Source organism: Strix uralensis, chromosome 33 (assembly GCF_047716275.1).
Source record: "Strix uralensis isolate ZFMK-TIS-50842 chromosome 33, bStrUra1, whole genome shotgun sequence".
Lineage (NCBI taxonomy): Eukaryota > Metazoa > Chordata > Aves > Strigiformes > Strigidae > Strix > Strix uralensis.
This window is the reverse complement of record NC_134004.1, coordinates 1,321,241-1,346,334: the sequence shown is the minus strand read 5'-3', so window position 1 is coordinate 1,346,334 and position 25,094 is coordinate 1,321,241. Positions and strand designations below refer to the sequence as shown.

Below are 25,094 nucleotides of genomic sequence, written 5' to 3'. Positions count from 1 at the left end.
GACCTCCCTGAGGACCTCCTGACCCCTTTGGGCACATTTTGCCCCCCTTGGAGACCTCTTGGTCCCCTTGAGGATGTCCAGACCCCCTTGGGGACACCCTGGCCCCTTTGGGCACATTTGGTCCCTCTTGGGGACATGCAGACGCCCTTGGGGACACCCTGATCCTTTTGGTCACATTTTGGACCTCTTGGGGACCTCCTGCCCCCCCTGAGGACATCCAACCCCCTCAGGGACCTCCTGACCCGCTTTGGGCACATTTTGCCCCTCCTTGGGGACCTTCTGGCCCCTTTGGGTACGTCCAGACCCCCTTGGGGACACCCTGGTCCCTTTGGGCACATTTTGGTCCCCCTCATGGACTTCCTGCCCTCCTTGGGACACCCATACCCCCCCCAGGGATCCCCTGACCCCCTTTGGGCACATTTTGGCCCCCTCGGGGACTTCCTGCCCCCCCTGGGGACATGCAGCCGGCTGTGGGGACACCCTGGTCCCCTCCCACTGCTGGGGACATGGCGGCTGAGCCGGCGGGCAGGGAGCGGCACTGGGGCAGGACGGGATGGGCGGGGGGGAGCGTTGCCCCCCTGGGGTGCAATGGGGACACCCCCCACTCCCGCCGGCACCCAGCACCCTTCCTCCCCGTCACCCGCTTCCGGGTGCTCCGCTGGGGCCGGGCTCCTCGCCCCACTGCGGGCTGGGGGGGGGGGGGGGCCCAGCCGGGGGTGGGGGGGATGGGGATTCCCCTGGGGGCAACCCCAGATTGCACCCGGGACCCCAGGTTTGCACCCCAGGATACCAGAAGTCCCCCGGACCCAGTTTGCACCCCAGGACCCCAGAATTGCACCCAGGACCCCAGACTTGCCCCCTGCCACCCCTTTCACCCACCCCACCCTCTGCCCCTCGCAAAGGAGCACCCACGACCCCCAGGTTTGCACCCCGGATCCAATTTGCACCCAGGACCCTGAATTTGCACCCAGGACCCCACAGCTGCCCCCTGCCACCCCACTCACCCTCTGCCCCCGGCAAAGCAGCACCCAGGACCCCCGTCTCACACCCCAGATCCAGAATTTTGCACCCAGCACCCCCAATTTTAGCACCCAGCACCCCGGATTTGCACCCAGGACCCCAACCTCACCCCCTGCCACCCCACTCACCCTCTGCCCCTTGCAAAGGAGCACCCAGGACCCCACCCTTGCACCCCAGATCCAGATTTGCACCCAGGACCCCAAATTTTTGCACCCAGCACCCCAGATTTGCACCCAGCACCCCAGAATTTTGCACCCAGGACCCCAGATTTGCACGCAGGACCCCACCCTTGCACCCCAGATCCACATTTGCACCCAGGACCCCAAACTTTTGCACCCAGCACCCCAGATTTGCACCCAGGACCCCAGCCTCGCGCCCCAAATCCAGATTTGCTCCCAGCACCCCAGATTTTTGCTCCCAGCACCCCAGAATTTTGCACCCAGGACCCCAGCCTTGCACCCAAATCCAGATTTGCACCCAGCACCCCAAAGTTTTGCACCCAGGACCCCAAATTTTTGCTCCCAGCACCCCAGATTTTTGCTCCCAGGACCCCAGAATTTTGCACCCAGCACCCCAGATTTGCACCCAGGACCCCAGCCTCGCGCCCCAAATCCAGATTTGCATCCAGGACCGCAGATTTTTGCACCCAGGACCCCAGATTTGCACCCAGCACCCCAGATTTGCACCCAGGACCGCAGATTTTTGCACCCAGCACCCCAGATTTGCACCCAGCACCGCACCCTCACCCCCACTCAGCCCTCTGCCCCTTGCAAACCAGCACCGAGCACCCCCCTCCATGACCCACCCCACGTACCCGAGCCCATCCCCGGGAGGGGGATTCCCAGGGTGGGAGGGGGTGATGCTGACCCCCCCCCCCCCCCCCTCTCCCCCCACCTTTGCCCCCAGGTCCGGTTCCTGGAGCAGCAGAACAAGATGCTGGAGACCAAGTGGAGCCTCCTGCAGACCCAGAAGACCACCCGCAGCAACATGAGCGGGCTCTTCGAGGCGTACATCGCCAGCCTGCGCCGCCAGCTCGAGGGCCTGGGCCAGGAGCGCCTGCGCCTGGAAGCCGAGCTGGGCAACATGCAGGGGCTAGTGGAGGAGTTCAAGAACAAGTCAGTCCCGTCCCCGTGGCCACGCTGCGGCCGGGGTTGCCAGGGCTGCTCCCCGCTGCTTGTGCCCCTCCCCAGGGTGTCTGGTGGGGTGGGGGGGGCGGGTTGGGGGGGTGTGACGGTCCCCCTGGGTGGTGGCCCCGCCGTGGGGTGCAGCGTGTCCCCGTGTGCCCGAGGCGTTGGCGGGTGGTTGGGGGTGTCGGGGTGGGGCTGGAGCGTCCCCTTTGGCTGTCACTGGGGTGGCCTGGCCTGGGGAGGGTGGTTCTTCCACTGGCCTTGCAAGGGACATACTGGTGGGTGGGTCCCCGTGTCCCCATGTCCCTGCATCTGTGTCCCCCATATCCCCCATGTCCCCGTGTCCCCCATGTCCCTGCACCCCCATGTCCCCATATCCCCACACCCCCATGTCCCCGTGTCTCCATGTCCCCCATAGCCTCACATCCCCATGTCCCCATGTCTCCGTGTTCCCCCACACCCCCACACCCCCACACCCCCATGTCCCCATGTCCCCACACCCCCATGTCCCCATGTCTGTGTCTCCATGTCCCCCAAAACCCCACATTCCCATGTCTCCATGTCCCCATGTCCCTGCATCTGTGTCCCCCATATCCCCATGTCCCTGTGTCCCCCATGTCCCTGCACCCCCATGTCCCCATATCCCCACACCCCCATGTCCCCGTGTCTCCATGTCCCCCATAGCCTCACATCCCCTTGTCCCCATGTCTCCGTGTTCCCCCACATCCCCACACCCCCATGTCCCCATATCCCTACATCTCCATGTCCCCACATCCCCATGTCCCTGTGTCCCCATATCCCACATCTCCATGTCCCCATGTCCTTGTGTCCCCACATCCCCATGTCCCCACATCCCCATGTCCCCGTGTCCCTGTGTCCCCATATCCCCGTGTCCCCACGTCCCCATGTCCCCACGTCCCCATGTCCCCACGTCCCCATGTCCCCATGTCCCTGTGTCCCCATATCCCACATCTCCACGTCCCCATGTCCCCATATCCCCATGCCCCTGTGTCCCCACATCCCCACACCTCCATGTCCCCATGTCCCCCATCCCTGTCCCCCCCCATCCCCAGCTCCAAGCCCTCTGCTCTTCCCCAAGGTACGAAGAAGAGATCAACCACCGCACCGAGAAGGAAAACGAGTTTGTCCTGCTCAAAAAGGTGACCCGGGGTCTGGCAGGGGCCGAGCAGCGCTGGGGAGGGGGGTGCTGAGGGGCGGGGGGGGGGCTGACGGGCCGCCTGCTCTGCCCCCAGGACGTGGACGAAGCCTACATGAACAAGGTGGAGCTGGAGTCGCGCCTGGAGAGCTTGACCGACGAAATCAACTTCTTGAGGCAACTCTATGACGAGGTACGGGGTCACCTCCCTCGGCGGGGGAGCCCACACGTGTGCTGAGTTGCCCGTGCTCAGCCCTGCACCCCCCCCCCTCCATGGCACGCAGGAGCTCCGGGAGCTGCAGTCTCAGATCTCCGACACCTCCGTCGTCCTCTCCATGGACAACAACCGCAGCCTGGACCTGGACGGGATCATCGCCGAGGTGAAGGCGCAGTACGAGGACATCGCCAACCGCAGCCGCGCCGAGGCCGAGAGCATGTACCAGATCAAGGTGAGCTCCCGCCTCCCCCCGCCGCCGCTCCCCGCTGCTCCCCGCTCTGGGATGAAGGAAGCGCAGGCTCCTTCCTCCTCCTCCTCCTCCTCCTCCTCCTCCCTGAGGCTTCGGCCGGGCAAACACCCTCCCTGCCCCGGAGCGGGCGGCTGCTGCGTGGGAGGGATCCCGGCTCCAAACCCAACCGCAGCCCAGCCTGGAGCATCCCCCCTGGCATGGGCACGTCCCGGCTCTTTTCTCCCCAATTTTGGGGTGTCCTGTCTCCATCCTGCCCGCTCCGGTCCCCACAGTACGAGGAGCTGAAGACGACGGCCGGGAAGCACGGGGACGACCTGCGCAACACCCGCAGCGAGATCAACGAGCTCAACAGGCTGATCCAGAGGATCCAGGCGGAGATCGAGGCGCTCAAGAACCAGGTCTGGGAACAGCCCCCGGGGTGGGAAAGTGGGGAGACGCTGCCCGCTCCTCCCGCTGCCGCCCTCCCCCCCCCGGGGGCCCCTCTGGACCTTGAGACCCCCCCCAGCCACCCATGGACCCCCACGGACCCCTACCCTCGGCAGCCCTGGATCAGAGCTATCCTGGAGATGTGGGGGGGGCCACAGCCTGGGTGTGGGGGATAATAGGGGGGTGAGATGGGGGGGGGGCATAGGGGATGGTGGGGGCGAGGGATGGTGGGACATGGGGGGTGCAGGGGCTACTGGGGGGCAAGGGACGTTGGGACATGGGATTCTCGGGGGTGAGGGGTGCTGGGGGTGGGGGTTGCTGGGACACGGGAGGTTCTGGGGGGGCGAGGGGCGCTGGTGCGTGGGGGCTGCTGGGGGTTGAGAGATGCCGGGGGTGAGGGATGCTGAGGCACAGGGGTGCTGTGGGATGCCTGAACTGTGCTGAGGCACAGGGATGCTGGAGCACTGGGGGTGAGGGGCACAAGGGACCCCCCCAGCCCCTTCTCCCTCTCACACCCCCCCCCCCCCTCCCCGCTGTGGGTGTGTGTTGCAGCGAGCCAGCCTGGAGACGGCCATCGCGGAGGCGGAGGAGCGCGGGGAGCTGGCCCTGAAGGACGCCAAGGGGAAGCTGGCTGAGCTGGAGGCCGCTCTGCAGAAGGCGAAGCAGGACATGGCCCGGCAGCTCCGCGAGTACCAGGAGCTCATGAACGTCAAACTGGCCCTGGACATCGAGATCGCGACCTACAGGAAGCTGCTGGAGGGCGAGGAGAGCAGGTGGGGGCACCCCCGGCATCCCACGGGCATCCCATGGGCACCCTGCAGCCCCGCCCTGGGTATCCGCAGCTCAGAGCTGTGGCCGTGACAAGGAGGAGCCCACCCCCCTCTGCCACAGCCTCCCCGTTTGCCCTTGGGCATGTCCCTTAGCCCCCACCCTGACACTCAGCGTGTGTCATGTGTCTGTGTCCCCCCACCCCCCCCCCCAAATTTCTCCCGGCAGGCTGGAGTCTGGCATGCAAAACCTGAGCATCCACACCAAGACGACGGGGTACTCGGGTAAGGCGGGGGGGGGGGGGGCGGTGGAGGCCGGGACCCCCCACCTTGGGTGACACTACCCGGTGCCACCGTGCTCACGACTGTCCCCCTCCCCCAGCAGCTGGCTTCGGCGGGGGCTTCGGGGGGGGCTTCAGCACCTCCTTCGCCAGCTCTGGCTACGCCGTGCCCCCCCCCGCCCTGGAGAGCTCGGCCCTCACCAAGTCCCGCGCCATCGTCATCAAGAAGATCGAGACCCGCGATGGCAAGTTGGTGTCTGAGTCCTCCGACGTCCTGGCCAGCTGAGCCCCCCCTCCCCGGGGGGGTCCCTCCGTGGGAGCCTTTGGCAGCCAGATCTGGCCCGCAGACAGTCGGGACCCCCAGCACCCCCTTGTTCCCACCCCCCACCCCCAGGGCATCCTGAGCCAGTGCCCCCCCAGTCCACAACGAGGGCTCCAACCCCCCCCTTTTCCCCAACCCCTCCCTCCGTCCTGCCCCCCCCATGTCCCCATTGAAGCTGTGGGGTGCGAAAGGGGGGAGCCCAACCTGCCCCCCACTCTGGGGGGCTCCTGCCAGCTCCGCTGCCAGAATAAAGCCTTTAAAATACGGAGTTTTTTTGATAAATGCTGGTGCCAGGAGCTGCTGCCAGCGGGGATGTGGGGGGCCTGGAGAAGGGTCCACCCCAGGCCAGGGGTGCCAGGATCTGTCCTGGGGTGCTGGGGTCCATCCCGGGGTGCTGGGGTCTGTCTCTGGGTGCCAGAGTCCATCTTGGGGTGCCAGGATCCATCTGGAGATGCCAAGGTCTGTCCCAGGGTGCCAGGATCTGCCCCAAACCGCCAGGCCCCTTCCTGGGGTCCCCCATGCCAGGATGCACACCCGGGAAGCCAGGATCTGTTGTGGGGTGTCAGTGTCCCTCCTGGGGTGCCAGGTTCTATCCTTGGGTGCCAGGGTCCCTCCTGGGGTGCCAGGACCCCTCCCTGGGTGCCAGGATCTGTCTTGGGGTGTCAGTGTCCCTCCTGGGGTGCCAGGACCCCTTCCTGGGTGCCAGGATCTGTCTTGGGGTGCCAGGACCCATCTTGGGGTGCCAGGGTCCCTCCTGGGGTGCCAGGATCCGTCCCGGCCCACCAACCCCAGCGCAGCCCTGGGGCCATGCGATGCCTTGTGGGGGGTCTTTTAGGGTCCCCAGCACCAGCCCCCACGGGCGTTAATCACGGCCCTCGTTAGCGCTGGCTGGAACGAGGCCAAATCCTGCAGGATTTTCCCCCAAACCAAAGCTCCCGCCAGGATCCGCGTGCCAGCTCCCGGCACGTCTGTCCTGCTCCAGGCCGGGGCTGAGGCTCAGCCCCGCGGGATTCTCCGGTGTCTCATAGGAGGGTTGAGCCCTGGGGTGCAGCTGGGAGGAAAATTGTGGGAGCCTTTTATTTTCAGCCGCCTCTGCACCCCGAAAAGCCGTGGGATCGCCCCGCCCGTGGGGTTTGCTGGGCCCCAAGTCACCCGGGGAGGAGGGGACATCCCCTGGGTGCCCACCCATGTCCCCCATTTCCCCCCGATCTGGAGTTGCAGGGAGGGAGTGAAGCAGCCAAGTTTGGGGGTCCCAGCCCCCCCCCCAGAGATCCAGCCTGGTGAATAGCGGGGGGGGGGGGTGTGTATTTAATGGGCTTTTCCACCCCAGCCCCCTCGGAGGTGACAGGGGCCATCGGAGCTGCTGGTGGCAGAGACCCAGGGGGGTGGCGGGACGGGGACGGGGCTCAGAGCCATCCCCCTCGTGGGGGGGGGGGTCAGGATGGGGGGACCCCGGCTGGGAGCTGCCCCGCGGCAGAGGGGACTTTGCCCCTTGGTTAATAATTAACAGCACCGGCCCGTCTGGGCTGGGGCCGGATCCTGCTCCCACGGGCACGTGGCGGCGAGGGAAGGGTTTGGGGGTTCAGGGTGGGCTGTGGGTGGCTTTGGGGGGGGCCTGTGTTATGGAAGTGGGGGTTCAGCATCGCCCCCCCCGGGCACCGCTGGCCCCTGCGGTGATCCCTCAGCAGCGGGGGCGGGGGGGGCTGCGAGGTGGGGCTGGGGGATGTCCCCAGGGTCTTGGGGTGCTCCAGGAGTTGGGGTGCAACCTCCCGCCTCCCATTCCCGGTGCGGAGGTGACACCTGCCGTCTGCGCTGCAATTAGCGCTTGCAGCTAATTAACACGCTCTGGGGGCCGGGGGGGGGGCCCGACCCCCCCGCCCCGTGTAATGCACGATGCCCCCAGCCCTGAGCGCTTGCACCCCAGGGGCTTGGGGGGACCCCCCAGGGGCTTGGGGGGGGGGGCCCCCAATTTTTGGTGCGATGCAAAGCGGGGGGGCGGGAGCACCGGCGCCCGCCAGAGGCTCCCCGAGAGCCGCCCTGACACCCCCCCATTCCCGGGGGGGCCCTGAGCATCCGGGGGGGCCCTTGGGCCAAAGCGGGGCTGGTGCTGGGTTCGGGTGGGGGGTGACACAGCTGACACCCCCCCAAAAAGCGGGTGGGAGCAGCCGCGGCGCCGGGTCTTCACCCCTGCTCGGGGTGGGGGGGGATTAAAGTGGGGCCACCGCCCTGCACCCCATTTTCTTCTCTCCACCCCCCCCCCCAATTTCAACACCACCCTGACCCTGTCTCCGGGCTTGGCTTTGGTGGGGGTCCCTCCCTCCCCCCCCCCATGTATCCATGTCCCTCGGGGCTCATCGTGCTTTTTGGGGGGCTGGGAGCTGGCTTGGGGGCTCACGGGGTGCTTGGCGAGGGGGGAGGTTTGGGGACCCCCCCAGAAGCTTTGCCCCCAGACCCTGTGGCAGCCCCGGCCCGCCCCCCCCCCCCCCCCCCCCCGCCCCGCCTCCGACTGATTTTGGGGTTCGCGGGGACGCTGGGGGGCGGCAGAGGAGCGGGGATGGGCTCCGGCAGCTCCCTGCTGCCAGATCCCGGGGTGCAGGCAGCTGCCTGGGAGCGGGGGGGGGGCGGCAGGATGCTGGGGTCCCCCTTCGGACCCTCAGGGAGGGGGTGGGGGGGTCCACTCCAAACCCCACGGAGCATTTGGGGGCTGGGGGGGTGTCTGGATCCGGGCGGGGGCTGGTGGGGGGCGAACTGCCCAGGTGCAGCGGGGTGGGGGGGGGCTGATCCCCCCAGGGACCCCCCCCCAGTTCGGAAACGCTGGGGGGGTCACGGAGAGGTGAACTTGGAGGGGAAACAGGCACGGGGCGGGCTGGGGGGTGCTTGAGCCCCCCAAGGGCGGCGGCTCGGTGGGACCCCGGGGTGCAACCTGCAAGCTGGGGGGGTGGGCTGGAGGGTTCCCCCCACCAAAGTCAAGCCCCTCTCTGCATAACCCCCTTCCCCAGGGGGTGGGGGGGGGCACCCCAAAACCCGGGGTGCCGGGCTCTGGGTGCTGGCACAGCCGCATCCCGCGGGCAGGGCCGGGCAGGAGCAGGCAGGAGCAGGCAGAGCTGGGACAAGCCGGCGGGGGGGGGGGGGGGGGGGCGGGGGGGGGGGGGGGGGGGGTTTGGGCAGCACTTTGTTGCGGGCAGGGTGCGGTGCCACCCCAGGTTTCGGTGTCACCCCACCCTGCTGGGACCGGGGACGCCGCTGGGGGGGAACCTCGGGGGTCCCTGACATCCCCCTGGGGCTTTGTGGGACCCAGAGGGTCCCGGGGGGGGGGCGGGTTAAAACCACCCGTCACCTCCAAAAGAGGTCCCAGGGCTGGAGCTGGGGAGGTGATGCCCTGGGTGGGGAAGCTGAGGCATGGATACAGCTCGGGGACCCCCCCCCGCTCCCCCCTATAAACCACCCTGGGGGTCCATCCCGGGGGACTCGGGCCGGCTGCGGCCCCCCAGGGCTTGGGGGGGGGATGCCAGGGCAGGCAGAGGCCTGACTCAGCTCGTCTCACGGGTGGGGCAGTGACTCACCGGGACGGACGTGCCGGGGCCCCGTGTGCGGCCCACGTGCTTTTCGGGTATCCCTGGGGTTGTGGGGGGTCCCTGGTGCTTTCGGGGGTGTCCTCCTGGGGTTGGGGGGGAGCTGGGAGGGAGGAACCGGACGCCTTGGGCTGTGGCGGGAGCAGGGTGATGGGGTTTGGGGTCCTGAGCCCATGGGGGGGGGACTTAGGGGGTTGTGGTGGGCCAAGGGGGCCCCTCCTGTGGGGTCCCCCCCCGTGAGGACCCAAGATGCAGCTCAGCTGCTTTGTGTCCCCCCAAACTTTCCTTCCAGTGATGGGACCCGAACCCCAAATTCTCCGTCTGTGGGACCCTCCGAGCCTGGCCCCCCCCAAATCCACCCCCAGAACAGGCTCCTCCGCCCCAAACCCCACCTGCCCCTCACAGCCCCCACAGCCACAAGCGTTTTGGGGTCCCCTTTGGATGTGACACTGCTGGGGGGGTGTGTGTGTGTGGAAACAACCACAGCACCCATGGAGGGGGCACCCAAACTCTACGTGCTCGGGTGGGCACCTCCAGGCGTGCGCCCGTCCTTGCACACGCGTGTGCACGGGGTGTCGCACGGGGTCCCGGTGCCATAGCGGGGGGCTGGTGCCCCCCCGCCGCTGGGGCCTGGGCGTGTTCGGGGCAGGGGTGCAGCAGCAAGACTGGGCTTGTGGGCGAGTTTAACGCCTGTAATTAGCGGCGGGGGCAGGAGCCGCCCAAAGCTTACCTCTTCATATTTTCACACGCACACCCCTGCGCCCTTCCCGGGGGGGTTCCCCCTCTCCTCGGAGCCCCCAAACCCCGCCTGGCCCCCAACATCCCCCCATGGCCCCATCCGTCCCTTTTGGCCGCTTCCCCCCACCCCCGTGACACCTCATGGGGGTGAAGCATCCCCAGACCCAGCACATTTTGGGGAGGGTGTTGCCTTTTTTTTTTTTGTTGTTTGTTTGGAAAACACCCCGGGATCAGGCGCGGGGCGTCCCCTGGGTGCCGGCAAACCCCTGGGCAGGGGAAGCTGGGGCGAGGTGGGCTGGTGGGGAGGGCTGGACTCGTTTTTAGGAGGTTGGGGTGGCTGGTTGGGCTCCCCGGCACGTCTCTGCCCTTTAGAGGGTGCTCTGCATTTACCGCCCCGGCCGCGCACCCCGAGGATTGCGGGACGGACAGACGGGTGCATGGCTGGGTGCAGGGACATCCCCCGGGCTGCAGCGCCCTCGGGTCCCATCTCCATCGCCCCACATCTGCCTTTCCTCTCGGCTCATCCTCGGGTGACCCCAGTAATTTGGGGAGGGGGTGATGCTGCAGCAAAGCCACTTTCCCTCTGCACCGGGAGGCTGTCGGGTCCCAACCCCTCCTGATCCCAGCCCATGCTCAATCCTCTGCCGAGCCTCGGCTCTAACTTTGCTCTCCCATCCATTTTGCCTGTTTTCTTCCCCAAAATGCTCCTTTTCTGATTGCTTCATGTAGGAGCCAGCGAGTTTAACAGCCTCATTCCCACCCCCTCAGCTTAGGACCTACGAGGGGACCTTCACATGGGGGAAAGTCCTCTCTGTCCTCCTGCCAAATCCGCAGGCGTTTGGAGAAACTTTTCCATTTCCGTGAGGCTCGGAGGCTTCAAACCTGTTTTTCCTCATCCTTTTTTTTCACTAAAAATGGATGTTCTGGCCCCGAGTGATGCTGTTGGAGTGGGCGAACGGGCTGGGGAGATGCTCTGCCCTGCAGACGCTCCTTGACGGCCTGAAGCCGCCTGAGGGTGCGATCCCCCACCCTTGGCCCCGTTGCAGCAGGACCCTTTCCTCTCTAATTTTTCCCCATTTTGGTGTCCTTGTTTGCCCTCAGTGTGGGCAAAGGCTGCTGGGTGCCGGGTTTCCTCCAACGTGGGAAGAAACAGGGGGAAATGGGTGTCCATCGGGTCCTTATCCCCACGGGATGGGGTTGTACAGCTTGGGCCGCTGAGATGTCCCTGGGACCTGCCTCACCCACCGGGGGTCACCCCCGGGGTAAATCCCACCCTGTATCCCTTGGAGCAGGTTCTCATCTCCCCAGGGGGGTCCCCGTTTCCCACTCCCAGTCCAAGAGGATGCTCCTCCTGACTACGTCCGAAATGATCCCTCGTACTCGTTTCATGGGAGACCTGCCTCTGTGTTTCTCACTGTTGAGCCTGGGGGGGGCAGGGCTGGGAAGAGTTTTTCCCTGGGGTGGGAAAGATGCTCAGTCAACTTCCCGGCAGCGTCCCACGCCGAGCGGGACGGCCGGGGACAGCGGGAGAGGTGACACCCGACGGAGGTGCCAGCGCTGCATCAGGTGAAAGCGTTGACTGGCATCACCACAATAATAAGGGTCATTGCTCCTGTTAATGGCACTTAGGGAGGGCCGCAGATTCCCAGGAGAAGGGGTTGCCTGTGAGCTATGTGTTAGCAGCATCATTTACTGCAAGGAGGCTCCCGAGCGAGCGCCCGGGGCTCTTTGCTCTCCGCAATTGCGGCTCTGACAGGAGCGGGGGTGCCGCCCGTCTTCTGCAACACGCCGCTTTGATCTCTCTCGGGACCCACCTTGTTATTTCTGCTTTTATGATTCCCAGCTCACGTCCCAGCCCTGCAATTTGCCTGGTTAGTAATTGCCACTTGAGCAGGCGGGAGTCTCTCGCTCCTTCACTGTTCAACAAAACGGGGTTTTCTCGATGGAACACGGTCCCAGTGCAGCTTTGGGGTGAAAATGGGTATATTTGGGCTCTCTGGTTTTGCTCTGCTTTCCCCCGCTGGTGCTCCCTTCTCCCCTGGCGCTACAGGGGATACCTGTGGGTGTGGATATCCCGGGTACCAGCTCCGGGACTGATCCACGGCGTTGTCCAGAACCTTTTTTAGCCCCCCAGCGAGGACACATCCCCTCTTCCCACCCTTCGCTGGGAGAGGAGCCAGCCCGTGGGTGCAGCAGCTGATGCACCATCAAAGAGCTCTGTGGAACTCACCTGCCCGCCCTGGTTTAATTTCTCTCTTTCTTTCCTCTGCTTTGCATGTGAGACCTGGCCCGTGGGGATAACAAGCAGCGAGACCGGAGAGCCCAGCATCAGCCTTCGGCGAGGGGCTGCGCTCGCCGCCGTGGGCTCTGATGCCCATCAGTGGCTTTGAGAAGCTTTTCTGGCTCTGAAATACTCCCAGTATAAACTGGTGTTGTGGCTGAGGGACTGTGCTGCTTCCAGCACTGTGATCCTAATGATCCTAACGAGAGATGCTGAGCACCATCAGCTCCTGGGAGGATAAATCCCAGTTTCTGTCCAGGCGCGGTGTCCGGTGCAGAAAAGGGTCACATCCTGCCATGGTTCATCTCCTGCTGAGGTGCACGGAGTGTGCCAGCTCCTCATTGAGCCTGGAGACCCTCATGTCCCCGCACAGGTATCTGCCAGCAGATGAGGGATGACCCACGGCAGATCAACCAGCTGCCCCAGTGCCAGGGGGACCGAGCCTGTGGGTCCCTGCCCCACGGCTGCCACCCCACTGCCCCGGGGAGCTGCCACAGGTGCTCGGGCTGCACCTCTGGGGATCTGCGTGTGCCCAACTGTCCTGCCGTGGCCTTGCGGAGCCCTGAGGAAGTCTCGGAAGCTCATGAAAGCAATGCAGCCGGACGTGTTAGTGGAGCTGCAAAACCTCTCGGGATCAGGTTTCACCTCTGGGCTAGGGTTAGGATGCAAAGAAGTTGGTTATTTATATCTTTCCATGGGAAGAGCCTATTTTCTCTTTCCAGCATCTTATTCAAGCCTGGCCTAGCAAAGCTCGTAGGCGTGTGTGTAGGTCTGGGGGTTTGTCCGCTTGTCCTTAGGGAGAGGAGAAACCCCTTGGAAGGTGGATGGGTGCGCAGGCATTGCTGCAGAGCAACGGGGCTCAACGGCTGCTGAGCTGTTCGCTGGGGTGTCCGGGTCCTTAGCGATGACGGAACGTTAAACCCAGCAGTAACCTGATGTTGAGATTTTATCTGGGTTTCTGAGCTACGAGCTGGTCTTTAAGAGGAGGACTCATGTCTCCTGTGTTTGGAAACATCTAATCTCTGCCGCGCACTACGTCAGCTTTGCTACCGTCACGCTTCTTGCGAAGAGAGAGGAGTTGCTGGAACTTGACCTCTCCTCCCACCCCGCCGTGGGGGAGGCAAGAGAGGAAGCGCTGGCAATTAAAGTGGGGCCGGGTTGTCCCATGGGTGCTGGCTCCACGCCCCACCCCACAGCTTTGGGAGGAAGGTCGCCTTCACGGTCTGCTTCCCACCCCGGGATGCTCATCCCAAGACTTTGCTGGGTCACTTGGTCCCGGCGCTGGGTGGGTGATGGTGGCCAACGTTGGGTCACTGGTGCTTTGCTCCTGGTGCATTAACCAGCCTGGCAAGCTCTGGAGCACCCGAGGTGCTCGGCCTTGCGATGTGGGACGGATTTGGGAGGGAGCCCCAGTGTCCCAGGGAGGTTTTCCCACCCCACCGTGGTGGGGCAGGACTTCATGGGTGTAGCAGGGCGCTTTGCTGGCCCAACAGCTGGCTTCTTGGGCAAGCGCCTCGGCCGGCAGCGAGCCAGGAGCCGTGCCAGGAGCTGGTGGCGGAGCCACCCTGGGAACTCCCGGCAGCTATGCTCTCCGCCTGGGTTCCAACAGGTTCATTCGGTTTCTCGGCAGATCTGCCGGTTGCGTAAGGTCGGGGAGATGCAGCCGCCGCCTCCTTTCCCCCAGCCAGAGCTGGGTTCAAGACGCTTCCCTCCTCGCCCCGACCACGTCCCCACTGCGAGCTGGAAAATCGGGGATCCCAGAGCCTCGGGGTGGGAGAGGGTTTCCAGGGGGGACCGGGGTGTGCAGGATGTTTGGTGCCAAAGGGGAGTGTGAGTTTCCCTGTTCCCTGCAATGCAAATCCCCTTGGGCTGAAAATCCTGCAGTTCAGTGAACGAGGTTCAGGAGGAAAAGTCCTCCCTTCCTGCAGAGATGCGCCGGGACCCAGATTTGCATGTTTGCAGTGAAAAAAAAAAAGCTGGGGGTGAATAGGCTCAGAGCTGAAACTGGTTCCCCAAACCTCTCCCACGAGTGTCTCTAATAAAAGGGATAATTACAGAGTTCGCTTTTATTGTCGCAGCTTCAGCTGCAGCTTGTGGTTTGGGGAGGAGTTTTACGGCTTTTTATTTTTTTTTAACGGTGGGATAAATGGGGATCCTCAGTTAGAAGGCATCTTCAGACACCTTTGCTCATTAAAATATAAATTAAAAGTGGTTAAGCAATTAAGTCGTATTTTTGTCGAACAATGTGAGCTCGCTAATGGGTTACCATGGGAGAGGCTTTGCCAAGTGCCACGTGCTGTGGAGGGGGCTTGTGGCTGGAGACCCTGCGAGGGTGATCAGGAAATATCCCGGCAGTGCCTGGAGCGCTTCCAGCTTCGGAGGGGTTGGGACGTGCCGTCACGGACGCTGGGCAGAGCTCCTCAGGCTGGGAAGGGCATCTCAGCCCCGTTGAGGTACGGTGAAGCGTGGGCACCATGGAAATGTTTTGGTCTCTGCAAACCCCTCTGCGTCCTTCCAAGCTCAATACACCAGCCAGAGCGATGTAAAATGACTTTAAAACCTTCTTAAAAGTCTTTTTTATTGACATAAAACTGATTTTATAATCCTGCCAAGGACTAATTCTTTCTGGTTGTGAAACAGTTTTGGACAACCGAAGTCAAACCTCCTCTGAGCAGGAGGTTGAACCCGAGTGCATCTGAGGGTGTGATTGGGAAACCGCGTTTTTGTTGGAATTCAGTGAACCAAGCACCTGCCATCAGGCTCAAAATGAGTGATTTAGTTAAAACAAGGGTCTCCCTCGAGGGTGTGATACGTCAAGGAATTTGTAGTGCTTTGTCATTGCCATAAGAGGCTCAGAAAGGCCCGAGATAAGTTGACAGTTGCAGCTGAGGGAATTTGATTTGGAGTTGTGCTTCCAACACCAACAATAGCTTTGTTTTTCTTAGCTCTCGAGGGAGTGTTTTGAGGCAGGTCATGGTGGTGGCAAAGGTAGGAGGGCATCCTTCCAAGCCCTAAAACAATGAATAGAATAATAAAAAAAAAATATATCTCACCACTCTCCTGACACCCAGCCAACTTCCTGAGCACATAAAAAGGGGCACTCAGCCACTGCACCCACAGGACTCACCTCCTCTTGCCTCCGAACCTCCTCCTGTGCACCGCACCGCTCGGCTCTTCCCTCTTCACGGGTTTACTCTTGGGGACGTGTCACCATGTCTCGCCAGTCCTGTGGTCTCGGCAAGGGATTCAGCTCCAGCTCCGCTTGCGTTGGAGGGAGGAACAAGGTCATGTTCAGCGCTATATCCCATGTAGGATGCAGAGGACCTGGCAACGCTGGTGGCTTCAGCAGCAGGAGCCTCCATTGCTTGGGAGGGAGTAAAAGTACCTCTCTGGGAGGATTCGGTGGAGGTGGTGGTGTCTGCAGAGGTTTTGGGGCTGGTGGCCAAGGAGGCTTTGGCTACGGCTACGGTGCTGGGGCAGGATTTGGTGGCGGCTATGGTGGTGGGGCTGGTGGCATCTTCGGTGGAGGCCTCTGTGGTGGATTTGGTGGCTTTGGTGGTGGGATGGGAGGTCAGGGCTTTCCCCCTTGCCCACCGGGCGGCATCAGGGAAGTGACCATCAACCAGAGCCTGCTGGCCCCGCTCAACCTGGAAATCGACCCCGAGATCCAGAAGGTGCGAACACAAGAGCGGGAGGAGATGAAGAAGCTCAACAACAGATTTGCTTCTTTCATTGACAAGGTGAGAGTGGCTTCAGCCCGGGGCTGGGGGGTGGAGGTCTCAGCTCACCATGGCTCGTGCCGGTTGCAATTGCTGGGAGATGCCCATCCAATAATACCCAGAGAACCAGGCATTGCCCAGACCACCCCAAAGAAGCCCTGCAGCCAGAGAGATGGTGGCTGGAGAAGTGACTTCCCCAAGGTTATGGAGAAACCCAGGAGCAGGATCCTTGGTTCTTAAGACCATGATGCTGGTGCCGGGCTGTGGGACCATGTGCTGATGGAGCCTCTGCTGACGGACTCTGTCCGTCTGTGGGTTGAAGGACTTTGGGTGTTTTGGCCTATTTTCAAGGAGATGCAAAAACTATGAGGGTCACCTTGTTTCTCCTGTTTAGAGGCTGTGAGATTGGAGAGGGAAGGTGACTCACCTTTGCCCACTCATCCTAGAGCTGTGGTCCCACCCATCCCAGTGGGACCCTGGAGTTATTGCTCACTGGCAATGAGAATAGGCAGGAAGGTTAATCTCATTAAATGGGAAAAAATTATGGAAAACGTGGGAAAAAAATCAATAAAAAGATGCTTTTGGGAATAGTCTGACTCTTTTTCTACCTACCTCTACAATCATTTAGGTCCGGTTCCTAGAGCAGCAGAACCAAGTCCTGGAGACAAAGTGGAAACTCCTGCAGGAACAGGGTGGCACAGGGGTGGGTCGCAGGAACCTCGACCCCGTTTTTGAAGCCTACATCAGCAGGCTGAGGACGCAGCTGGACGGCCTCTCGAGCGAGAAGCATCAGCTGAATTCAGAGCTGAAGAGCTTCCAAGATATGGTGGAAGACTTCAAGACCAAGTAGGTTGTTCTTGGTGTAGTCATGGTTGGGCTGTCTGGTGGTGAAAAAATAGAGGAAACAACTTTGAACAGTCATAAAATGGAAAGAATCATAAGAATTGGCAATATTTCACTTGCTTCAATGATTAGAAAATGTGAAAGGTTTTGGGGAAGTTTTCATCAACTGAGTTTTGACAATAGTTGCTGATTTTTCAAGGGATTTCTTGACACGTTTTGTTGCTGAGTTATGCTTCTCACTAAAGCAGGATTCTCTACTGTTTGTCTTCCTCACGAATCCATGACATTATGATTTAATGAACTAATTAGATCACTTGCTAAATCCTGCTATAATTTCCTCATGGATTTCCTCATGGATTCCTTCCCATAATATCCCTCAGGATTTGAAGCTTAGAGCTTTCTTTGGAAGGACGATGTGGGGTTAAAAAAAAAAAAAATTATTTTCCTGCTACTATTTATTAGATTAATTTGTCCGGCTGGAAAAGCAAGAACAAAGCCTGGAGAAATGCTTCCACTGAAGGAGCTACAAAAAATGGCAGGAAAGAGAGTCTGGGACTCATCAGGATCAACCTTGCTCTACTGAGGCTGCAGGTTGAAAACTGACCTTGTTTTGGAGATCATCTTCACCCTCCACACTCTGCAGCAGTTACCTGCCCCGATAAGCAGATGGAAATGGCCCACGTTGAGGACCTGAAGGTTCTTGGGTCTTGTAGAAGGAGTTGGAGTGGCCGCAGCCACCAGGGTTTGGTTTAGGCAGAGATAAGGCTCTTTGCAGGTTTTCTTCAGCAGGAGCCAGGGCTCATCTAGAAAGGAGAAGCGCAGTTGTTTGTCCATAAATCTCGCTCCTGGCGTGTCTATTTTTGCTGCGTTCATTAGTCTGAGGCCAACAACATCCAGTTGCCAGCAGCAACCGTAGCCAAAATAAGCAGAGAGATTCAATCGCCCTTGTTCCAATCAACAGGTACGAAGAGGAAATAAACAAAAGGACAGCTGCGGAGAATGAGTTTGTGCTCCTAAAAAAGGTAAAGTGTGTTTGGTTTTTTTTTTTTTTTTTTTTTTTAACACAAAGACACATCTTGGTTCAGAGGATGTCTTGCTTCCATCAGCACCGGTTTGTTAACATCAGACATGAACCAGGACCCCTCGGGGTGCGGGTGCTGTAGGGAAAGGAGCACCAAGGGGCTCACCGTTAAATACCGGGTGTTAATAGTTAAATACTGTGCGTCAGGCAGAAGGTTTTCACTTCCCATTTCTGCTGCAGGACGTGGATGCAGCTTATATGACCAAGGTGGATCTTCAGGCAAAATTAGATTCTCTGGCAGATGAGATAAACTTCCTGAAGTATCTTTATGATGTGGTAAGTGGTCTGGCTGCTCTGGAGGGGGATGCTGGGGTGGAGAAGGGTTGTGACACTGAGGAAATTATGGCAGGGCTAAAGTCAGATCTGGTGTGAATTGCAGGAGCTGTCTGAGATGCAGAAGACCGTTTCCGACACCTCTGTGGTTCTCTCCATGGACAATAACCGAAACCTGGACCTGGACAGCATCATCGCAGAGGTCAAAGCCCGCTACGAGGAGATCGCCAACAGGAGCCGAGTGGAGGCTGAGTCTTGGTACCAGTGCAAGGTGGGTCTGCCACATGTCGCTTGTGATCACCAGTGTCTGAGGAGGTGGAGGGGTTGTTGGTGATAGCTCAGACCATGCTGGGGCCTGGGCTACGGCTGGTACTGGTCTAGCCAGGCTGGAGCTAACGTGCCCATGCTCCCTTTGGCTTGCGTTGGGTGGTATGGAGAGCTGCTGGGAGCAGCCACACGTGGTGGATCTAATGTTCTCCCCTCACTTCTGCCTACCAGTATGAAGAGCTGCAGGCTACTGCAGGCAAACATGGGGACAGCCTTAAGGACACAAAGACTGAGATCTCTGAGCAAAACCGCATGATCCAGAGGCTACGGGCTGAGATTGAGAGCGTGAAGAAACAGGTAGGGGTTGCATTTTTTAAGAAATGGGTGTGAGCTCTTGGTTACGCCCTTCAGAGCTTCCCTAAAAGCAAATAGTCTGGTAACAGTCATTGTAAGCAGGAGGAAACCTGCTGTATTTGCGAATAGCTGAGCCCAAGTGATCTGGGATCATGGCTTCATCTCCGACCGGCTGCCCCTGCCCCGTTCATCTCATCCATGTCTTGCCCTTCCAGTGTGAAACGCTGCAGAGCTCGATTACGGATGCTGAGGAGCGCGGGGAGCTGGCCCTCAAGGATGCCAGGGCCAAACTGACTGACCTGGAGTCAGCCCTACAGAAAGCCAAGGCTGACCTGGCCCGGCAGCTCCGCGAGTACCAGGAGCTGATGAACGTCAAGCTGGCCCTGGACGTTGAGATTGCGACCTACAGGACGCTCCTGGAAGGAGAGGAGTGCAGGTGGGGATACAGCAAGAGCTTGATTGCGTCCTGCTAAATCAACAAGATGAATGCGGCACATCACACTCTATTAAAATATTGATGGTGTGGCCACTAGCCACGGACTACGGTCCTGTAGCTGCTGTTATTTATGCCCATGGTCTGGTGGACCAAGCTGGCTTCATGGAGCTGGGCTGGCCCAGATGCTCCGGCTGGAGCTGATGCTCTGTCTCCTTCCCTTGCAGGATGTCTGGAGAGTGTCAGAGCACCGTGAGCATCTGTAAGTAGCGTTCCCAGCATGGCTGGCTGGGATTGATGCTCCAAAACTTTATGGTGGCATCAGAAGTAACCTCGTGCCTTCTGTTCCTCTCTGCAGCTGTGGTGGGAGGCAGCAGCAGCTCTGTGGGAGGTGGATATGGCGGCGGACTGTGCCTTGGAGGAGGACTCGGAGGACTCGGATTCGGTGCTGGAAGTGGGAGAGGCAGTGCTGGCTTCTGCTACAGCCTAGGAGGGGGTGGATGTGGCTCCGGGGGAGGATTCGGTGCAGGGGGAGGATTCGGCTCTGGAGGGGCAGGGTTGTGCTCTACGGGTGGAGGGTGTAACTCAGTGGTGGTGGGGTCTGGCACCGTCCTGAAGAAGACCACCACCTCTATGTCTGCCAGCCGGAGGGTCTAGGGAAGTGAGTTATCGCCCCCATCCCCAGCACCCAAAGGAGAAAGGAAGCAAATTTCATGGTGAGCACCACCCCCCTTCACTGCCTAGGTGATGGCTGTCTACTTCATTTCAAGCCACCACCATCCTTCAGAAACCGCATGGAAAAGTAAAATACGGCTATATTGACCAGACTGGGACTCTCAAGTGTCTGAGGACAGCTCACTTCCCCAGCACTCCCCTGAGACACCGCAAAGCTGCTGGTCATCAGGGTGCTGAGGACTCGTTTGGAAGCAGGACCTGCCCCTTCACCGGCTGGGAGAAGGCAGCCTGGTCCAAGCGCGAGGCTTCCTCCCAGCGACGCGTAGAGGGGACTGGTCCCTGCGCTGCTCAGAGAACTGGCGTCCTGGGAAGCCTGCGGGAAGCCTTGACGTCTTTCAAGATCTTGTGCTGGATCCAGATGTGGTGCAATTTTAATCGGTGCTACTCATCAGCCAGGGCTCGAACTCCAAAACAAGAATTTCCTAATGGTGACTAGTCCCAGCTGAAGACATTTCTTACCCTGCTGCAATTTGTTTTGTGTGGTTTTGTTTTTTGTTTTTTGTTTTTTTTTTTTTTTGTTTGTTTGTTTTTCTAAGCAAGATACTGGCAGTTTCACCTGTGTTTTTTAGAAGCTGTTGTAAAATGTTTAGTTTTGCTCAGGGTTTACCTTTTCATTGCGATCATGGGAAGAATTGTGCTTGTTTGCTTAGGCCTTTCTCCTTTGGCATGTGGCATACCCCAATAAACACTAGAGGCAGTAAGCTTGTGTGGTTTTCTCTCTGACCAAAGAGTTTCGTGTTGCAACAAGAATCCTCTTTTACTGAGATCTAAAAGTGTTGCCTGACTTTCTCTTGCCCTTTGAAGTTTGCATTTAAAGAAACCAAAGCAAACGTGTAGCCCGTTCTTCTCACCCACCTCTCTACAAAAATGCGTATAGTTTGTCAGTTTGGCAGGAGGATGAAGGAGGTCTTGCAGGGGGAGTGTTTGGGGTGGCAAAATGGCTGGGTCAGGCTCTGTGTGACGGTCTGATCCAGCCTCTGTGAAACACACGGGGTTTTCTTGGATGCCATTTAATGGTTGGACTGGATGATCTTCAAGGTCTTTTCCAACCCAGACGATTCTGTGATTCTGTGATTTCTGTGGGAACAAGCTCATTCCTGGCAGTGTGGCAGGAGAGGAAGAGGCAGCTGGGGTGAACCTGGATGCTCTTCTCCTCTGTCCTTCTGCTGGGACTCCTGGAGTGACAGAGGCAGTTGGGCCCGTTAGAGCAGAACAGACTTTTGGACTCAGTTGATTTTAGGAGACCATTCGCTTTCCCTTTCTCTTCCTAAGCCCTTTCCTTGCTCATGTTGGCCAGCTCACGATATTCCCTAGCTCGTCCACCTCTGACTGACCGCTGCCTCCAAGCCCACCACTGGCCTCCACCCGTGCTTCCCTGTTCTCCAAGGTGGTCCCAGTGCTGTGGCGCCCACAGCTGGTGCTGGCAAGACAAAGACATTGCACAGCCCTAAGTGCTTTTGGAGCATCCTATAAGGGACGGTGTGGAAGTGGGAAGGGCGATCATCACCCCTCCAGCTAATTCAGAGCTAATTCCTCAGTATACATGATGCTGGAGCCAGCCCTGCAGCTTTTACTGTTGTCTGGACTGGCCAGGGATCCACGGGTTGTTTTTAAAGCATCCACAAAAGGTAACTGAGACCATGGGAAGAGCAAGATCCCAACCCCCTGTCAAGCCCTACCTCTCCACAAAAGTAGAATATTTTTGATGACCTGTGAATTTAGAGCCAGAAACTCCTGGTGTGGTTTGACCTCTTGCTCAGGAGACCTTGAATCACATCCCTGGTCAACCGCAGACTCGCTCTGCGATCCAGATGAGTCATTTAATTTATTCCACGCTCCGTTCCCTGTTTGTAAATGCTTGAGACATAAACCTACCAGAGACTGTGGAATGTCACAACGCTGCCAGCAAAGGCATGTAACTACTTGGATGGGGAGATGGTTTGGGCAATGGTTAAATATTCGAGTGAGTTGTGAAGGGACCTGAGATGGCGTTGAATGAAAAGACAACTACTTCCCTCAGAGTCACCCCAATCCAGCTGCCTCTGCGTAAACTTGCCTCCAGCAAATGACTCCTGACATCGGGGCAGCCTGATGAAGAGACAAAAGGCTTCTAGATGTGCACAAATGCTGTAGTTAAAACAAACAGACACCAAAAAGCCCTTGCCTTTTGTTCCTATGATCACACCAGCAATTAGGGGAAAATTCTCCTGGGCTGGACCGAGATGTGACATAATTTCTGCCTTTTGTTGGAGGAGCGAAAACATTTGACGTGGCCTGAAATAAGTTTCGTTTGATTTCGTCATGATTTCCTCCCGTTTTGGAAGTCTCTTCTAAAGCACAGTGAAAACACCGAGATGTCGAGCGTTTTATGGGAAGTGTGGGAACTAAATGCTTTGCTTTGCTTTTCCCCCAGAAATTCTCCCTTTCTGTGGTTGAAGACTTTTTGTCAGTTCGGTGCATGTCAACCGACAGCGTTGCTGCTGAAATGAGCCTTTTCCTGCAAGTATTCAAGGCTTGAGCAGCTTTTCCTGTATTCCTGCCTGTTTATTTTCACAGAATCATAGAACAGTTTGGGTTGGAAGGGACATTTAAAGGTAATTTTCCGTCATCAGGGCTTTGGATACAACGACGTTGTTTGAGATCCCCGCAGCCTAAAGCTGCCTATTGCATTTGAAGCGGGTGATGATGTTGATATCCAAATCCTGGTTTGATTTCCTAAACTTGGCTGGAGATGTGGCCGTGACTCAATGACGGTGTTATCTAAACACGGGCGCTCGGGACTCAAGCATTGTGCTGACTTAACGCATCTCCTCCCAGCGCAGCTGGGAACGTGAAAAGTCTCTGATCGCGTCGTCCCACCCACAGAAAAAGGAAAAGCCAACCCCCCCCCCCCCCCCGAAAAACGTAACCACATGTTTGGTAATGCAGAGGGAGGCAAGGGAAGGCATTGTCAAATGTGTGTGCATCTGTGATGTGCATATTCGTGATTATATCTATATTATATCTGCAGCAGCTGTAAACCCACAGCACCCTCCTGAACCTTGTGGTGTGGCAGGCGGTGGCGGAATGGATTTGACTGATAAATCAGAAGTGGAGCGTGTTCACAGCCTGGGTCCGCGGAGACAGCGCTGCCAGGTCTTGCCTGCAATTTGCCTCTCCTCTAGACGGGAAGGGCTGTTGAGAGACAGCTCTTGCCTTTGCCCCGCGAGGGGATCAGATGTTTGTCGAGTCTTTTGGCTCATGGTTGCAGTGATGCTTGAGGTTGTGCTTCAGAACCTCCCGGTTTGGGCAGGCGTTTGTCCCAACTGTGGCATTTAGGAGACAAAGTCTTGCTGAAGACCAACAAACCATCCAGGGCCTCCTCAGCCCATGTATTTATTGTCTACACACCATGCTGTACAACCACCAAACCCCCTGTCCTCCCCATCCCCTTGGTCTCGCAGTGACTTGTTATTATATTTTTTTTCCAGCCCTATCTGTCTCCTGTGCTCACGAATCCACGCTGATGCTGGGGGGGGGGAGGTGGGATGAGAAGGCTGTGCAGGGACAGCCGTGGAAATGCCAGTTCAGCTGCATGTTATGCCACAGTCCGGGTCTCTGGGCACTTTTGGAAATTGGTTTCTGGGTGATAATTTTAGAGGTATTTAAACATCTGAAGATACCAAGAGTTGTTAGTGTGGATTTTCAAGAAGCACTTAATTGCCTGTGTCCTGTGGGAACTTCCGAGAACCTTGCTAGACAGCTACCAGCGCAGTTAGATGCCTCAATAGTCATAAAGATTTTTGAACTTCAGGATTTCTTAGGTGGCTAATGAAAAAAGGAATTAGAAAATTTAAAAATTTAAAAACGAGGCCGTAATTGTTATTTGATAAGCAGGCTGCTGCAAGATGAGTGCACGATGGGTCATAGTCTTATTATTGCAAGTTTAACTCCTAAGCTAATCCTTCCTCAGTGTGGTGTCAAAACCGGGGTGTTCTGAGAGCTTCTGCCTTTCTAAAATCTGGTGAGCGCTTTCAAACCAGCTCAGAAAGGACACCTACCCGGGTTCTTGAAGGAAGGCTCGGCACAGCTTACAAGTGCCTGTCTGCCAAAAATTTATTTGCATATAAATACTGAAGTAAGCCAGGTAGCTGAAAAACACGCATTTCCTCAAGCGAAAGTGATTGTGCCCTCTGTTCTCCTCATTTCTATGTGTCTCTACAAATGAGTTGAGCTCTCCAGCATCCTCTGCCTAGCTAATTGCATTTAAATGGTTACAGGACTTATTATGTGGGCAGCACGAGTTTGCATGCCTCCTTGTCTCTGTCTATTCTCAGCGCCGTCTGTCCTCCTGTCCACACTTCCCACCGTAGCAGCCGGGTTCCTGATGTCTTTTCTGGCTCTTCGCGTGGTCTTGAAGCCTTCAGAAAACCCTAAAGGGATTTCCCATCTGTGATAGTCGTGGCATTTCTTCACTGGTGCTGAGACTATCTTGGCGTGAAGACTCCAGGACTTGCTTTCAGTAAGAGCTTGATCCAACAATAAATGAATTTCCAGTGCCAACCATTGCTCTGCTATCTTGTTTCTGGTAAGGTTTTATTTATCGAAAAGATGCAGAGCCTCATCAAAATGCAATTTGCTGAGCCCTGGCTCTAGATTGAGAAACTACTTCTCAAAGCCAAAGGCAATTTTCCATGTAAAAAGAAGACTAAGGGTGTAACATAGGTGTGTTTTGGGAATTGTGAAAGCCGTGCTACAACTTGGCATGAACCACAGCACTTGCCTGCCATGGGGCTTTGGAGTGAAAGATCATAATAAAGATAAACTTAAGCAGGGAAACAACCACAATGGATGAAAGGTGAAAAAAAAGAGACTAGTATATCCTAGGGAGACTGCTACTATACCACAAAAGCATAAAACTTCTTAGTCATTGAGTGTTACCGTTTGGTAGACACAGTTGTATATTTTTTAATTTTCTCCTGCATTATAGGGTGTGTTTCTGGGTAGGGTCAATGTTTGGCAAATTGAAGATGAAAATCTGTAAACCACGCCACACTGATGAAGACAGTAACTGTCTCCTCCTTCACGCCCATGCAAACCCAGCCCACCTCCAGAAACAGATAAAAGCGAGCATCTACTGCCCTCCAGTCAGAGGGACTTACTTCCCTTCTCTTTGCACTCATCTCCTCGCAGCTCAACTCCATTGATCTTCCTTATCTTCTCGATTTTTGACTCTGCTTAGAAGAAACAGCC

General features: G+C 58.2%; 2 protein-coding genes across 5 annotated transcripts in view; both read left to right on the top strand.

Moving 5' to 3' along the window:
- The window catches only part of LOC141936615 (keratin, type II cytoskeletal 8-like), a 7,061-nt gene extending 1,227 nt beyond the window's left edge, over nucleotides 1–5,834 (top strand). For 2 of the 3 annotated variants that reach the window (XM_074853740.1, XM_074853738.1), the window contains 8 exons: nucleotides 1,927–2,135; nucleotides 3,247–3,307; nucleotides 3,401–3,496; nucleotides 3,588–3,752; nucleotides 4,043–4,168; nucleotides 4,749–4,969; nucleotides 5,193–5,248; nucleotides 5,346–5,834. In XM_074853740.1, the coding sequence (XP_074709841.1) occupies nucleotides 1,927–2,135; nucleotides 3,247–3,307; nucleotides 3,401–3,496; nucleotides 3,588–3,752; nucleotides 4,043–4,168; nucleotides 4,749–4,969; nucleotides 5,193–5,248; nucleotides 5,346–5,530 (1,119 nt within the window). In that variant the 3' untranslated portion in view covers nucleotides 5,531–5,834. The remainder of the gene's footprint in view (nucleotides 1–1,926; nucleotides 2,136–3,246; nucleotides 3,308–3,400; nucleotides 3,497–3,587; nucleotides 3,753–4,042; nucleotides 4,169–4,748; nucleotides 4,970–5,192; nucleotides 5,249–5,345) is intronic. The other variant, XM_074853739.1, reaches the window with a different exon arrangement.
- Nucleotides 5,835–15,316: 9,482 nt separating this feature from the next.
- LOC141936529 (keratin, type II cytoskeletal 4-like) lies at nucleotides 15,317–20,685 on the top strand. Of its 2 annotated transcripts, XM_074853565.1 has the most exons (10): nucleotides 15,317–15,897; nucleotides 16,505–16,722; nucleotides 17,681–17,741; nucleotides 17,981–18,076; nucleotides 18,180–18,344; nucleotides 18,572–18,697; nucleotides 18,910–19,130; nucleotides 19,355–19,389; nucleotides 19,486–19,650; nucleotides 19,705–20,685. In XM_074853565.1, exons 1-10 carry the CDS (start codon nucleotides 15,370–15,372, stop codon nucleotides 19,782–19,784), a joined length of 1,695 nt encoding a protein of 564 aa, XP_074709666.1. In that variant the 5' UTR covers nucleotides 15,317–15,369; the 3' UTR covers nucleotides 19,785–20,685. The 2 variants fall into 2 exon arrangements, with proteins under 2 accessions (XP_074709666.1, XP_074709665.1); XM_074853564.1 differs by having other exon boundaries at nucleotides 19,486–20,685.
- The last annotated feature ends 4,409 nt before the right edge of the window (nucleotides 20,686–25,094 follow it).

What these genes read in the sequence shown, in the direction of transcription:
- LOC141936529 (XM_074853564.1), top strand. Translation starts at nt 15,370, where the DNA reads ATGTCTCGCCAGTCCTGTGGTCTCGGCAAGGGATTCAGCTCCAGCTCC. An exon ending in AGTTTGTGCTCCTAAAAAAG is followed by an intron (nt 17,742 to 17,980) that starts GTAAAGTGTGTT and finishes TTTCTGCTGCAG; the next exon opens with GACGTGGATGCAGCTTATAT. An exon ending in CTGGAAGGAGAGGAGTGCAG is followed by an intron (nt 19,131 to 19,354) that starts GTGGGGATACAG and finishes CTTCCCTTGCAG; the next exon opens with GATGTCTGGAGAGTGTCAGA.